General features: G+C 36.7%; 1 protein-coding gene across 4 annotated transcripts; it reads left to right on the forward strand.

The window, feature by feature from the left end:
• The first annotated feature begins 221 nt into the window (after positions 1-221).
• Positions 222-13229, forward strand: LOC106058781 (uncharacterized). Of its 4 annotated transcripts, none has more exons than XM_056027818.1 (7): positions 222-355; positions 3737-4231; positions 5334-5571; positions 6609-6748; positions 8065-8216; positions 9183-9228; positions 10421-13229. In XM_056027818.1, the coding sequence occupies exons 2-7, from the start codon at positions 3742-3744 to the stop codon at positions 10627-10629; spliced, it is 1275 nt and encodes a 424-aa protein (XP_055883793.1). In that variant the 5' UTR covers positions 222-355; positions 3737-3741; the 3' UTR covers positions 10630-13229. The 4 variants fall into 4 exon arrangements, with proteins under 4 accessions (XP_055883793.1, XP_055883791.1, XP_055883795.1 ...); XM_056027816.1 differs by having other exon boundaries at positions 259-367; XM_056027820.1 differs by having other exon boundaries at positions 284-351.
• Positions 13230-14857: the final 1628 nt, after the last annotated feature.

The raw sequence follows: 14857 nt of genomic DNA on the forward strand, positions 1-14857 counted from the left end.
GTTTTTTTTCCCTTTTAGTCCATAGTTTAGATTTACATTTATGATATATGATTGTGTTCTTCTTTTTTGAAGTAACGTCTGTATTACATAAGATAAGATAAGAATGCTACTTATTATTTAACATTATTGATACCCGGTTTAAAAAAAAAATCAAAATAAGATATCCTACCAGACACAAATGTTCTCGCTACCCAACTGAATTTCTAAGAAAACGTTTAGAAATTTCCCTTTATGACAATGAATTACAAGTTTAGAAACTTACACATAGAGATATACCTGTGGCCCTGTTTAGGACCAAATCCTATTGAGACTGCACGCGAGGACATTGTTGTGTAATTGGTAGCTGTGTCGGTAGGTAAGATAACTTGTGAGTGTGTTTTATTTCTTTTTAGTTTTACACTTGTAATAATCATATTTTTTTAAAATTCCTTTCTGTCAACTCTCTGTTAAAACTATAATCGTTGTTACATGTAATCTCTTAACTCGGCGTGTTAAAAAAAATAAGCAAGCTAGCTCGTTCAGACGCATAGCACACACGTATCTAGGCAGAATACGGCACAAGTCACTAGAGGAATAGGTTGACACTTTAAATTTAGATCCTCTTACAAATAGGTTCGAGTAGGTTGTAGTTTCTATAAAACATACCTTGGATTGTTCTATTTATGGTAAGTAGGCTATGTTTGTGTTTATACAAATGAACATCGAATAGAAGATAGAAAGCTTTCCTATGGTAAGGTGAGAATTTTGTGTGTGCATTTTTCTTTACAACGCTTATATCAACTCTGTCTGTCTGTCTGTCTGTCTTGTGCACATTTTTTTACGTGTTATCTGTCCTTTACCCTTTAAGTTCAAGATGTAAACATTTATTTCTAGTACTTGACGAAACACGAATCAATAAAAAGAATTAAACAGAGAGTCAATTAATTACTGGTAATCAATTATTTTCTTTGATACCAAGAGGGGAAATATTAATCCTTCAGCAATAAGAGGTATGGTCAAATAGGTGGGGGATTTTTCACCTTAGATAATTGTCTACATTATTTCTCCCACCCCTTTTCTAGGCTGAAATTGAAACTTGACACAATTATTTATGGTACCTAATAAAACACGAATCAGTTTAAAAATTAGTCGTTTCAATTGGTAATTAATTAGTTTGCTCTATATAGAAAAAAATGGAAACAAAACGTACATTTTTAAATATATAGATGTAATTGTGTAGTTCTTCCCCAAGATAAAATCATGAGTTCATGTAACGTATGATATTTTTGCTCCTCCTAGGCTCCGGCGCCCTGGAGCTGCTACACCACCCTGGGTGGGACATACTTACTGTGCATCTAAATGTAGAAGCAGAACTCGTTTAGTTTTGCTGGGTAAACTTTAACAGCACACCGCTAGATGCTTCCCCATTGTTTCAAAGCTTATATCAACTCTGGCAGTCTGTCTGTCTGTCTGTCTGGTAAAAAGTTTGAACATGTTTTTTCTCCCACTTCCCATTCTCGGATCAAGTTGAAATTTAGCCTAATTATTCATCGTCAATGACAATACACGAATCAATTAAAAAATTAACCTATTAGCTAATCAATTAGAACAAATTAATTAATTTTATGTTGTATAGCAGAAAGGGAGCTAAACCTTGCCATTTTTTTTCAGATAATATGGCAGTAAATAGCGGTTCTTTCTTTTTAAAAAAAGCTTTGTTTTTAAAAAGTATTCTTTTTTCTTTTGATTGTTTATATCTTTAAATGATCGGCTAATTGCTTTGCTTGTTATAGATACGCCCTTCGATATACCTCTAGACAGGCAGGTGGTGCGGATCAGTATGTTGAACGCATTGATGTGTGACATTGAGTGTCGCGTGAACATGAATAGTTTTTGTTGTATTTATAAAGCAGGACTTTCGAGCCTTTTATTTCCATTACGTCATCAATGGTGAAAGTTGGTGAATGTCTCGAAGTGTTCTGAATGACTGGAAGAGTTTTTTTTTTAAACTCTCCTCTCCAGCAAAAAAAAAAAAAAAAAAAAATTGCCCCTCTCCCATTTTAACCAACTAGCGTATTTTAGTAAGAAACCTCAACACTGCGTTCTTCTGACGTCTAGCCTCTAGACCAGTGGTTCCCAAACTTTTTCCTTAACGGAACACTTCTCACATTCTGAGTATTTATCGGGACAATATGCTCTTTTTATTTTTAGAGAGGTTAATTCATGTGGTGGCCTACTAGTTCATTATTTCAGTAGTTCGTATAAAACCTACTCAGGCCTCCTGGTACTCTAGCGGAACACAGTTTGGGAAACACTACTCTAGAGCGTTCTATTAGTCAGGGTTGTTTTTAATACAGTAACTTAAAAGCTCGGGACAGCCAATCACTGACTTCAGAAATCCGTACTTCATAAATGTGTATCTAGTATTTGCGCTGCTTGAGTTTCACTTTACTGATCACTTACTTCAGTGGCCCTAGTAAACCAGCTAAAAACAAACTTTACCCTAGTCATCCTAATAATAATAATAAAAAAAGAAAGAAAGAGACAGCGCTAGGCCACTATAGAAGGCGTGAGCTATTTGGGCTACACACATAGCACGGCCGTCTGTAATGAGAATGATTTATCGAGAAATGTTAGCGTCTTGACATGACGTAGTGGAGATAACTCGTGATATCAGAGACGTATTAATATGTTACTTAAAAAAAAAACAAAAAAAAACCAACTTCTGTTGTTAGAGACGCCACCCGCAAAAAACGTTATAGACTCTAAAAGGTCCCACTTTTAAAGTGTAGCGGCCCTTAAACTATTTCCATCATTTAAAAATTGGTAAAAACGCCCTCTTTACTTGGTCTTTCCTAAATTCAAACTATATTTAAGATTTACAATAAATGCATAAAAGATATTTTGTAGGCCTTTTGTTTTTAAAAAAAAAAGTCAATAAGCTTCTTCGCACCTTGTTGTCATCACTTCTTGTTCCAGAGAAAACCTGGGTCAGGGTTCATTGGTTTTACCTGTCTCTGATTGCCCGAGCTTGACTAGTGCTTAATACCCTGAATAAACTAGTGCTAATTGTTTTAACCGAACGATTGCTAATTTTGTCACAGCTAAACAACTGCTAATTAAGTCAGCGAAATAAGTGCTAATCGCCCCACATAGACAGCTAAACACCTGCTATTTAAGTCAGTGAAATAAGTGCTAATTGCCACACATAGACAGCTAAACAAGTGCTAATAAGTCAGTGAAATAAGTGCTAATTGTCCAACATAGACAGCTAAACAACTGCTATTTAAGTCAGCGAAATAAGTGCTAATTGCCCCACATAGACAGCTAAACAAGTGCTAATAAGTCAGTGAAACAAGTGCTAATTGTCCAACATAGACAACTAAACAACTGCTATTTAAGTCAGTGAAATAAGTGCTAATCGCCCCACATAGACAGCTAAACAAGTGCTAATAAGTCAGCGAAATAAGTGCTAATTGTCCGACATAGAAATGTGCTGATTGATCCAGCTACACAGCCAAAAAATGTGCTGAATGACCCAGCTAAATAAATGCTGAATGACACATCAAGACAGCCAAAAAGTACTGAATAACCGTGAAAAACAGCTGAATAAGTGCAACCCAGCTAGACAGCCGAAACAAAAGTTGTCTGAATGACCCAGCTAGACACACGCATTTCTTTTTTAAAAATGTAATGTACATAAAAACTTGTGTTAATTTCACTTGATTTATTTTCTTGTTTTCCCTTTTCTTTTCAGGTAAAATGGAGAAAAAACAAAAGGACAGGAAGAAAAAATTGATTCAGTCATTTATTAAATTGGTCTCAAACCCAAATTGTTTACGAGCCATGTTCTTTGTCTATCGGGCTGCCACATCATGGCGCAAACTTCCCGGGTCTTATCAAATGCGCAAAACGTTTAAGTCCTCATCCAGCAGAACTTCAGAGGACTCGGAGAAGACAACAAATCAACAACGCAACAATCTACTTCAAGAAAACTTAAAGTTTTCGACCAGGTCAGAATTCTTGCGCACCAGTCAACTGCTCTTTGGCTTTTTGCGTGTCCAGGAACCTGCAAACAAAAAGCGAATGGTTTGTTACCAAGACAAGAGTTTTGTACAACCAGAGGGTTATGGTTTGAGTCTTGAAGATTTAAACACATTACCTTCTCAGCATTTGTCTGGCGTACCTGTTGACTTACTTACAGTTGTAAGATATCAACAGGCTATAGATGGCAGCAGTGTTGACCCTCAAGGTTAGTTTTATCTGCATATATTTTTCGTTGTTTTTTTGTCTTTATGATATGTAGCAAAATTTCTTTTTTATTAAAGAGTTTTCTTTTTTACTTTTAAGCCTACATTTTAAGTTAAGATTTTGTTCCATTTTCGGCTGCAACATTTTAAAATGTAAAACATTATTTTAATACCCCCTCCCCCTTTTTTTTTCCCTCAAACTTTTTTTTTCTTTTTTTTTTAATTGTCTTTTTTACAGTACACATAGATTTTCTGTTTTTTTTATATTTGTTTATATGTCCAATCAAAAGTTGGCAAGTGTGAGTTCAAGTTAGATTTAGAGTCATTGAGTCGTATGTAATACAATGATATTGAGATAGGTCGAATGATGAGAAAATTAGAGAGACAGGCACATCTATATAATAAGCGTCTAAACAGTTAGGGCGGGTTCTGACTAGAACAAAAATATTTTTCTCTTGCAACTGTCCGTTGTTGATTTCGTCCATTATTATTATTATAGCTTTCATGCTTATAGCATGCTCAGAGCGCTTTGGTCCAATCTCATTTGTGGGCCAGTGGGGGGGGGGGGGGGAGGGGGTATCTAGGAGTTGGTTTTCCGTGCTGCCTTTAGGAAGTTGTAAACACAACTCTGCACACCTCTGCCCGAGTCGGGTGTCGAACCTCGATCCCCCTTCTAGGTAGCCAAGACAAGCCAAGTTCAAGCGCACTTAGACTCTCGGCCACGCTTCCCACCAGAATCGCAATCATCTTCTACCCAGAAGAAATGATGAAAATAAATAGAGTGTAGACTGTATAGGAATTGGACCAGCTCAGATCCCAATTACAAGAAAAAGGACGCCTATTATAAAAATAACGATAATAATAAAGGGTGTAATAGCAGACAAAGTTTCCATAAACGAAAGGGCCTTATAAACATTTATACGCGGGCAGAGAAATGCTGTGTTTAACCCACACCGTCAAGATAAAAATGTCTCTTATGACTTATTGGCAGACGAGCCTTTATTCTCATCTTAGAGTTTCTCAAGACATTAAAAAATCTAAATTTAAGACTCCCGTTTTAATCTAATAATAGTTTTTTTTTTTTGTTTGTTTTTTTTGAACTAGTTTACTCTGAGACAGTTCAACCAGAACTCCACAGCAGTCATTCAGGAACACATACTGTGGTGGACAATTTGCCAGAAGTTGAAACTTCACAATTATCGTCTGCTAACTTAACTAATCAGTCTGTTGGCGGTTCGTCTTTAGGCATCGGACACAGACGTGTTGTACTTCAACCTGAGACTGACACATACGCCATGGGGAATGAAAATAATATTACGCCACCTTCTGCCGATATCAACAGGTATTAAATATTGATATATTTAAATGACTGCATTTTATTTCGATTAATTCATTGCAAATATTTTTCGTCTTTTTTCTTATGCCATTATAAAAGTCTATTTTAAGTTTATCAGGGCCGGCCTTAGGTAATGGGAAGCCCTGGCCCAAGTGAATTTGGTGGTCCCTAATGAAATAGAAAAGTAAATTTTAACAGCGAAAAAATAAATTTACGCAATTTATATAAAACCTAGTTTGGCTGGTGTAAAAAAGTAAAGTTCCCGTTTCAGACTTTGTGATCTTTAAGGCAGATGATGTAAAGGTCGTCTGTTTCTGATGACCTAAGGTTAACGAGGGTGTCATGTGGCAAGCACAACGACCAACCGCCTTTACTTTCCCCCATTGTCAGGTCACTCTCTCTCTCTCTCTCTCTCTCTCTCTCTCTCTCTCTCTCTCTTTCCCTGACTAATATCAGGTACCCATTAGAGCCGGGTGAACTCAGAGGCGCCCAAAGATCTCGAAGTTAAAAATTCCAGCCTTCACCAAGATTTGAACCCGGGAACCCCGGTTCAGAAGCTAAACACTTTATCGCTCAGCCACCGTGCCTCCCAGTGTACTCTAACAATGACATTGGGCACACGTTACGCTATTTCTTCTCTAGAAAAATTGTTTAAGAGTCCTGTGCGCGAGGCTCTCACCAATCGAAGGCCCTAGGCGGCCGCCTAGTTTGCCTATGCCTAATGCCGGCCCTGAGTCTACCAGTGACCATGACTTACATGGTTTTAGTTTTATAAATCAAAGGCGTATTCCTCGTCCCATATGCTAGGACAAATTTGTACAAATACTCCTTCTTCCCTAGTGCTATTAGAGCATGGAATGGGTTGCCTGAGCTAGCCAGGAAAACCAGTGACTTGGCAGAATTTAAGTCATTGGTTAATATGCATGACTAAATGCATGACGCGTAGGACTAATCATCTTCTTTTTTGAAGTAACGTCTGTATTATATAAGATAAGAAGAAATCTGTATTCTATTTGAATGACAATGCTTTATTTCATTCACAGGTCATTGGGAGCCATACAGTGTCGGGTGCTGTGTAGTTTTAAATATTCACTTTACCAACGAAGACTAAACACCTTCAGAGGTATGGAGGAAACATTTCCAGCTGCTGATTACTTGGCAAGAGCAGGGTTTTATTACGCTGGTAAGGTTTATCTTTTTGTTAGACACCTAGTTTATAGTATTAGTTATTTAGCGACGCACCATAGAAGTATATTGAACGGGACTAGTGACGCTTGGGATATTTTGGGTAAGAGACTGGAAATAAGTTAGCGATAGGATTCTCTAGGGTAAAGACGTGTTTATTTTGACAGAGACTTTTACTGTGGCCTTTTCTTGGAATAAATATATTATGAATAGCTCACCAGTGTTGACCACATCTCTTTACTCGTTAAATTGATGGTCTTGTTTATTCTGTATTGTTGATCAACTACATTGAATACACCCGAACAATAAAACTCAAACGCTTGCAGAGTAATTGATTGAAATTCAAACAGTCATCTATAGTTGACCTCAAGACAGCCGGAACAAGCACATCACACTTTATAATTGGGCATTCTTTTGACACATAAGTAAAGATATAGATGTATTTTTATTTTTAGCACTCTCGGAAATATGGTTACTGTAGTTAGAAAAAGAAAAACATCATAAGATTTACGGCATAAGAATCAGCCAAGAAAACCAACGACTTTGCAAAGTTAATTCATCAACAAGCACGTACAAGATTGACATAGGGATATAATCTTCAAATACAAAAACCAAATTTAATAAAATAATCAGAAAGACAGAAAGATAAAGGCACATTCCTCGTTCCATATGCTAGGACAAATGTGTACAAATACTCCTTCTTCCCTAGTGCTATTAGAGCATGGAATGGGTTGCCTGAGCCAGCCAGGAAAACCAGTGACTTGGCAGAATTTAAGTCATTGGTTAATATGCATGACTAAATGCATGACGCGTAGGAGGTAATCATCTTTTTTTGAAGTAACGTCTGTATCATATTAGATAAGATAAGATAAGAGACACACATAGGACGTAATAATCCTTTTTTTTTTAGTAACGTCTGTATTTTATAAGATAAGAAGATAATAACATTCTGTATTTATTTTGAGATAAATTCGTTAAAATTTTTTTTTTAACTTTTAAAAAACTCTACATAACTTCATGTAAGTTTGATTTTCTGTTGTCTGTTATCGGTTAAGATCTAACCTGAGCGCCTAAAGGCAGCACGGAAACCTTTTCCCCAGATACCCCCTCCTCCCTCTGATACACAAACAAGATTGGGCCATAGCGCTCTGACCGTACTCCAACCCCAGTTTGAGAAACACTGGCCTAGGCAGTAACACAAGGACCAAAGTGCTTGTTTAATTGTCAAATTTAGTGCTAGCTTTAGTTTGAAATTTCGTGTCAAGTTTAAGTGCTAGTGAAATGATGTCAACTAAAATGTTATTCACATTTTAGGCATTGGTGACGCTGTTATTTGCTTCTGTTGTGGCGGAGGATTACGTTCTATAGCACGAGATTCTGATTTCTGCTACCTGCATGCTAAATACTATCCAGGCTGCGCTTACATCAATTTACTTTTAGGAGCTTCCTTAATGGAATTCATACAAGTGAGTTTATTCCTTCCTTTTTTCATTGGACTTTGAAAGTGATTTTCAACTTACAGAAAATAAAGCACAACTTTAAATAGAACCACAATACTTTGAACCAATATTAAGGTAGTTCTCGAGGATGGAATTGTCCCGGGTATGTTTCTATCTGAAGAAATTCTTTCCGGCTGAAAATACGTTACATGAACTTTATAGAGCTTTAATTCGGTAGTCAAAGAGTTACACTTTAAGTTGTGCATAATTAAGTTTTCATTTTAAAGTTTTCTAGTGGGAAGCGTGGTCGGTATTAAGTGCGCTTGAACTTGGCTTGGCTACCTATGGAGGGGGCTCGAGGTTCGACACCCGACTTGGGCAGAGTTGTGTTTACTGAGCGCCTAAAGGCAGCACAGAAAACCTCCCAGATACCTCCCCCCCCCCCCCCCTACTGGTCCACAAATGAGATTGGACCATAGAGCTCTGAGCATACATTAGGCATGAAAGTAGCGCTATATAAAAGCAACAATTATTTTTTCAGTGACAATTGTTTTTGTTGGGTCGTGTCAAAGGAAGTGGGTGGGGCGGGGGCGGGAGGGGGGTGCTTGGGATTGACGAGACTAAGAGATAATTAATCAAGGGTTTTATTTAAATGTGCTCTCTGACCTTGCGAAGAGCGGCCTTAAGCACAGGCAAACTAGGCAGCCTGCAGGGCTTCCAATTTGTTAGGGTCTCGCACAAGATTGTAAACAATTTTTCGGAGAAGAAATCGCGAGACTGTCCTTAATGTTATTTCTGGAGCAGACTACTTTTTAAAATATAATACGAAATGCATAATTCGTTGGTTTTTTAATTAAGTTTTCTATTTCATTTGGAGGCCAACAAATTTGCTTCTCCTAGGGCATCTAGGTCCGGCCCTGTCTAGACCTATTGTTCATACTATATTGATAAAGATTTGAAGCAATCACTAAGTTTTTTTTTTTTTTTTAACAGAGAAATCAAGCAATGGACGAATCTAGCTTCAATCCGAGCTCAATTGGTAAGTGTAAGAATTAATTGTAATTAGCTCTAGGTCATGCCATCTTTATATCTTTTAAATTAAAGACTTTTAAAGATTTGTACCTCCTTCACGAATTTGAGATATAATTGCTAATTATGTACTTAAAGTTAAACAGCCATTGCTTATTCGGTCTGATTCAGGCAGCCCCTTTTGATAATTAGTAGTAGTGGTGTTACCTTTATTTGTTTGTACTATTACACAAAAAATGTTTCTGCACATTTAAATAAAACAATTTATGACATAATTTTGGTGAAGATGATAAAGAATGGAATAACAGCTTTAACGTTTGAGCCCCTTCAATGGCACACACAAGAACTTAGACGCTTTTGTCTTAGAATACGTGACATGTAAAGAACCATAACCATGTAGTCTCTTTTTATATTTTGATAAACAATATTATCTAGATTGATGGGACTTGAATTAAACATAATATTTATTGTCTATTATTAGACAAGGGACTAGCGGTGGCTGAGTGGTAAATCGCTTGACTTTCGAAACGAGGCGTCCTTGGGTTTGAATCCTGGTGAAGACTGGGATATTTAATTTCGAGATTTTTAGGGCGCCTCTGAGCCCACCAAGCGCGAACGGGTACCTGACATAAGTTTGGGAAAGGTAAAGGCGCTTGGTCGTTGTGCTGGCCACATGACACCATAGCTAACTTTGAGCCACAGAAAGAAATGATGCTACAGATCGCAAGTTCTGAGAATGGAAATTTTAACTTTAAAAAAAAAAAAAATCAGACCAGATACTTCTGATTTATTTTTTTAATCCTTACTATGGCTTGTAAAAACAATATATATAGCTCCTCTTTCGTGATCCAAGATGAGCACATTTCTCTTTGCCTATGTACTCAAAGATGACTAAAGTCCAATCCTCGCTTTAAAAAGCAGGCCGCATACGTGGAGTGGGTAGGTTAGGTCAGTTGCAGATAGGCCTGCTTCTTCTCTCAGCTTTAAGTTGGTTCGGCGCAATTTTCACCCTGGCCACTCTTATTGGTTCAAATCTCGAGGCACCGAGACTCACAGCTTCACCCCATGAGAAGCGATCAAAAACTAGTACTTCCTAGCTCTCTTATATCTTGTAATACACAACAGCCAGCCATTGTGTAGGTACCAATCGAAGGGAAACAATCTACTATGCATTTAACAATGACATATTTATTTATTTTCAGGTGCACCTATTTACAACCATGTAGAGGAAGATGTCAACCTCATTGCACTTAGACTCAGGTGCAGAAATTGTCAGACCAGGCGCACTTCCCTGCTGTTTCTTCCATGCGGTCATTTACGTTTCTGCCTGCAGTGCGGGATCAGGGTGCTAATATGTTATGTATGTAAAAGTCGAGTCTCACACTTTGTAAGTGTGTTGAGCAGTAGGTGACCTGCTGAGTTAGGTTTCGGACATTGGTCAGTGTCATATTTGGACATTGGTCAGTGTCATATTTGGACATTGGTCAGTGTCATATTTGGACATTGGTCAGTGTCATATTTGGAAATTGGTCAGTGTCATATTTGGACATTGGTCAGTGTCAAATTTGGACATTGGTCAGTGTCATATTTGGACATTGGTCAGTGTCAAATTTGGACATTGGTCAGTGTCATATTTGGACATTGGTCAGTGTCATATTTGGACATTGGTTAGTGTCATATTTGGACATTGGTAAGTGTCATATTTGGACATTGGTCAGTGTTATGTATGTTATTAATTCCCACTCCACCAGTAAACGGACGTCAAAGTATTCACACATGTGACTTTTTGCAAGAAAATTTAACCCATTGTTTTCTAATTTCCTATTGTGTGAAACATTTTTAGATATTATCAAATTTTGCATTTACTTAAATTATCTTATCAGAGAGTTCACAGATACAGAAGCGTGCAATATTTTACAGATTTTTAACAAATTAATTGTTCTTTTTTCTTACAAATTCTGCATTTTAAAATAAGGATGCAGTTAATTCATTGATACTCCCATAAGAGACTAAAATGATACCATTTAGAAAAAAAATATTTCAGAACAGAAAAATAGGTTGTTATGTACAAACAGCTTCTCAATGTGTACAAACAACTTCTCATTTTGTTCAAACAAATTGAGAATGTGTACCAACAACCGTGAGACATAGCTTCGTGTTTGATGATTACGTTTTACGCGTATCCCAAGTGCTTTCGGATTGCCTGAATCAGCCAGGAAAACATATCACTTATTAGACGAATTAGTGCCTATGGTACCAAACACAAATCAACACTATAACATGTATTTAATGTGCTATGTACATCTTGTCGAAACTCAACGTATTTTAAACATAGACATTTCAAAGTACTTCTGCAGCATGTGCGAATAGTCATGTATACTTATAAGTAAACCGTAAGGAGTTTACTTAATAAAATTGTATACCAGTTCTCTATTTTTTTCCTGGTAAGGGCAGCGATATAGCTGGGGTGTGGGGAGGAAAGGGGGGGGGAGAATTTGAAAATCCCCCAAGGCTGGGAGCCCAGATGAGTGCCCTTTACATTAAAAATTTAAATATTACGCGAAATGCAGTAGCCCCTAAATAGGTCAAACTCCCTGGGCCCCCAAACGATTTGCCTGCATCCTGATACCCACCAGAAGTGCTACATTTTCTTTGAGGCTTCACACTAGCTCAATGTCAATCATAGACATCACAATCAAATCTTTTTAATCATATTCATAATAGTCAATTTTTTTTTCGAATATTTAAAAAGTCTAAGATCTCTTGTCATGTGACCCCCTTCTATGGTACCTAAAACAAATTATGTTTTTTCTCACTCCACTGTGATTATCCCCCTTTCCCTCATTATCACTGGTCCAGTATAGTGCCCTATAGACCGCAAGGTCTGAAAGGGGAACTTTAACTTTTGACTCGTCCAGTTACCTATCTCTCTCCTTGCGTGAATTATCTTTTTCCACGTCTACTGCTTAAGAGTAAATCCTGAGTCAGCCCTGGTATGGCTACACCCCTACCCGGTGTAAAACGGTGTGTCTAAGAAGACCCGACCCACGCCTGATAGCGTTTAATACTGCCATCTATCAATCTCACAACTTTCGGGTGACTTAAGTCACATTCCAGTTGGACTAAGTCACTTCAGATCCATACAGCACTGATTCCTGAATCTTACGAATCATTTTGGGTTTGTCTTTAATAAAGACTGTATGTACAATGACCAACCGCCCCTATTTTTCCCCAACTAATTTCAGATACCTATTTGAGTTGGGTGGACAGATGACCTTTACATCATCTGTCGTATAGATCTCATGGTCTTGAAGGGTTACTTTAATTTTTTTTTTACTATTGAACAACATTAAATCAACAATTCTACACTCACGGGAATTGCATATGGAACCTCCATCTTTCTCACCTTTGCCGTTTTTATTTAAATGTAAATTACACGATTTAAATGAGATTCTTGACAAAATGTTTTAATAATAATAATAATCTTTATTATTCGTGAGGGAATTTGTTTTACAATTGTGCATTACAAAAAACATGATTAGGGCAAACATTTGTACAATAATACACAAGATATACCTTCATACCAAGTTTAAAGGGAGACTATCTTATCCCTAAATTTAAGGGCGACAACTCGTGAATTTTTTTTTTGTTTTAAGAATGGAAGGATTTATTTTGGTCTATACTTTTGTGCGTTATTTATTTACATGTAACATTTGTTTTAAATTGTATATTTATTGTACTAATCAGATAGTATGTTATTTATACATGTCTCTCATTATTTGTTACTATTTTGATATTTCAATGACTCTAGGCCCACATTGTAAGGCGCCATGAGTTCGTGTCTAAATTTGTTTTGAGAGTGCATTGCATTAAATTGGTCACAAACACATTCAGTACATACTGTTTAAAATAAGTCTTCACGTATTAGGAACACCAAATTACACAAGACTTCATCGATAGCGTCGCTAATGTTGGTTTCACCCGATGCGGATAATATGCCCCCCCCCCCCCCCCCCAAAAAAAAAAAAAACTATCCTTGAGAAAAATAATATTTTCGTTTAACAGCAGACGAAATTTTATAAACAGAAACTGCTTCCCCAATCCAAAAAAATCTAGGCTTTTGTAAATTCAACTTTTGTAAAAACAGATTTTCTAAAACAGTTTATGTAAAACGTTGGCGTCGTTCCATGGTGTATTCCGCAACCATAACAACCGGTACACGTCCTAGCGACGCCTCTGCTGTTCTTTATTGCAAATATGATGAAGTGAAGCTTGACGACGACAATGTCAAGTGCTATGTACTTCAAAGAACCATTTCGTTCCTAGATACAACTCAATCACCTCAATGGCCCAGCATTGGGTTCCGTCCCGTTGACGAGGCTAATATTTCTGTTTCGTTGTTAGCCAGTTAAACACGGGGGTTCAGGAACCGAGGTCATGTTACATCTTCATGTCACTGTAACCTACTAAGTCATGATGTCACTGTCACCCGACTGTCTTTGGTGTCAAAATGGCTGAACGAGTCTTTGTGTCACTGACCGTCACTGACCAGCAGTGTTGATGTCATGCGACCAGTTAAGATTTGATATTAAATTTCTGTGAAATAGTTTTCTAAAAAGACACATTTTTTGTGTGTGTTCTACTTAAGTAAGACCACATTATTTCCCGTTGCCACACTGACCAAGCTGTGTCTTTATCAAACTTGTATACGTATTTTTTACTCTACGAAAATGTATTTGAAATTTAACAATTTAGTAGGTGAGGAAACAACAGAAGTTCATATTTGTTTCCTCATGTTTATGCATGACATACCGTTCCTTTTTTCTTTTCAATTTTGTAATTGTATGCAATAAATGTATATTGCCGTAATTTTGTGTCTTCCTGTATGTATAAATAGGGCTCCCTATTTTTTAATATATATATATATATGGGTGTGTAGATGAATGCATAAATAGATAGATAGACAGACAGACAGGTAGACAGACAGATAGATAGATAGATAGATAGATAGACAGACAGACAGACAGACAGATAGATAGATAGATAGATAGATAGATAGATAGATAGATAGATAGATAGATAGATAGATAGTAGCTAGCTAGACAGACAGACAGACAGACAGACAGACAGACAGACAGACAGATAGATAGATAGATAGATAGATAGATAGATAGATAGATAGATAGATAGATAGATAGATAGATAGAAAGTTATAGTAGATAGACAGATAGATAGATATTAGCTAGCTAGATAGACAGACAGACAGACAGACAGACAGACAGACAGACAGACAGATAGATAGATAGATAGATAGATAGATAGATAGATAGATAGATAGATACATTAGATAGAACTATATGTGTATGTGTATGTGTGTTAAAAATAAAACTTTATGCATAAATGGCAGTTCACTTTGATCGAATCTCTATACAATGTGACACTGCTACATGTATAGTTATTATTTTGTTAAGGAGAATATATATGTATCATTATTAAAATCAGCTTAGGCATTTTTATTATGTAATCTTTTTTTTTCCCGATTAAACAGTAAACAAATTTTCTTGGCTTTTTGTGTTTTTGTATCAAAAGCTCAATGCTTTCAAGTGTGAAAGTTTACGTTTTATGTGACATGTATATCA

Source organism: Biomphalaria glabrata, chromosome 4 (genome assembly GCF_947242115.1).
Source record: "Biomphalaria glabrata chromosome 4, xgBioGlab47.1, whole genome shotgun sequence".
In the NCBI taxonomy this organism is placed as follows: Eukaryota; Metazoa; Mollusca; class Gastropoda; family Planorbidae; genus Biomphalaria; species Biomphalaria glabrata.

What these genes read in the sequence shown, in the direction of transcription:
- LOC106058781 (XM_056027818.1), top strand. Translation starts at nt 3,742, where the DNA reads ATGGAGAAAAAACAAAAGGACAGGAAGAAAAAATTGATTCAGTCATTT. An exon ending in CCTTCTGCCGATATCAACAG is followed by an intron (nt 5,572 to 6,608) that starts GTATTAAATATT and finishes TTTCATTCACAG; the next exon opens with GTCATTGGGAGCCATACAGT. An exon ending in AGCAGGGTTTTATTACGCTG is followed by an intron (nt 6,749 to 8,064) that starts GTAAGGTTTATC and finishes TTCACATTTTAG; the next exon opens with GCATTGGTGACGCTGTTATT.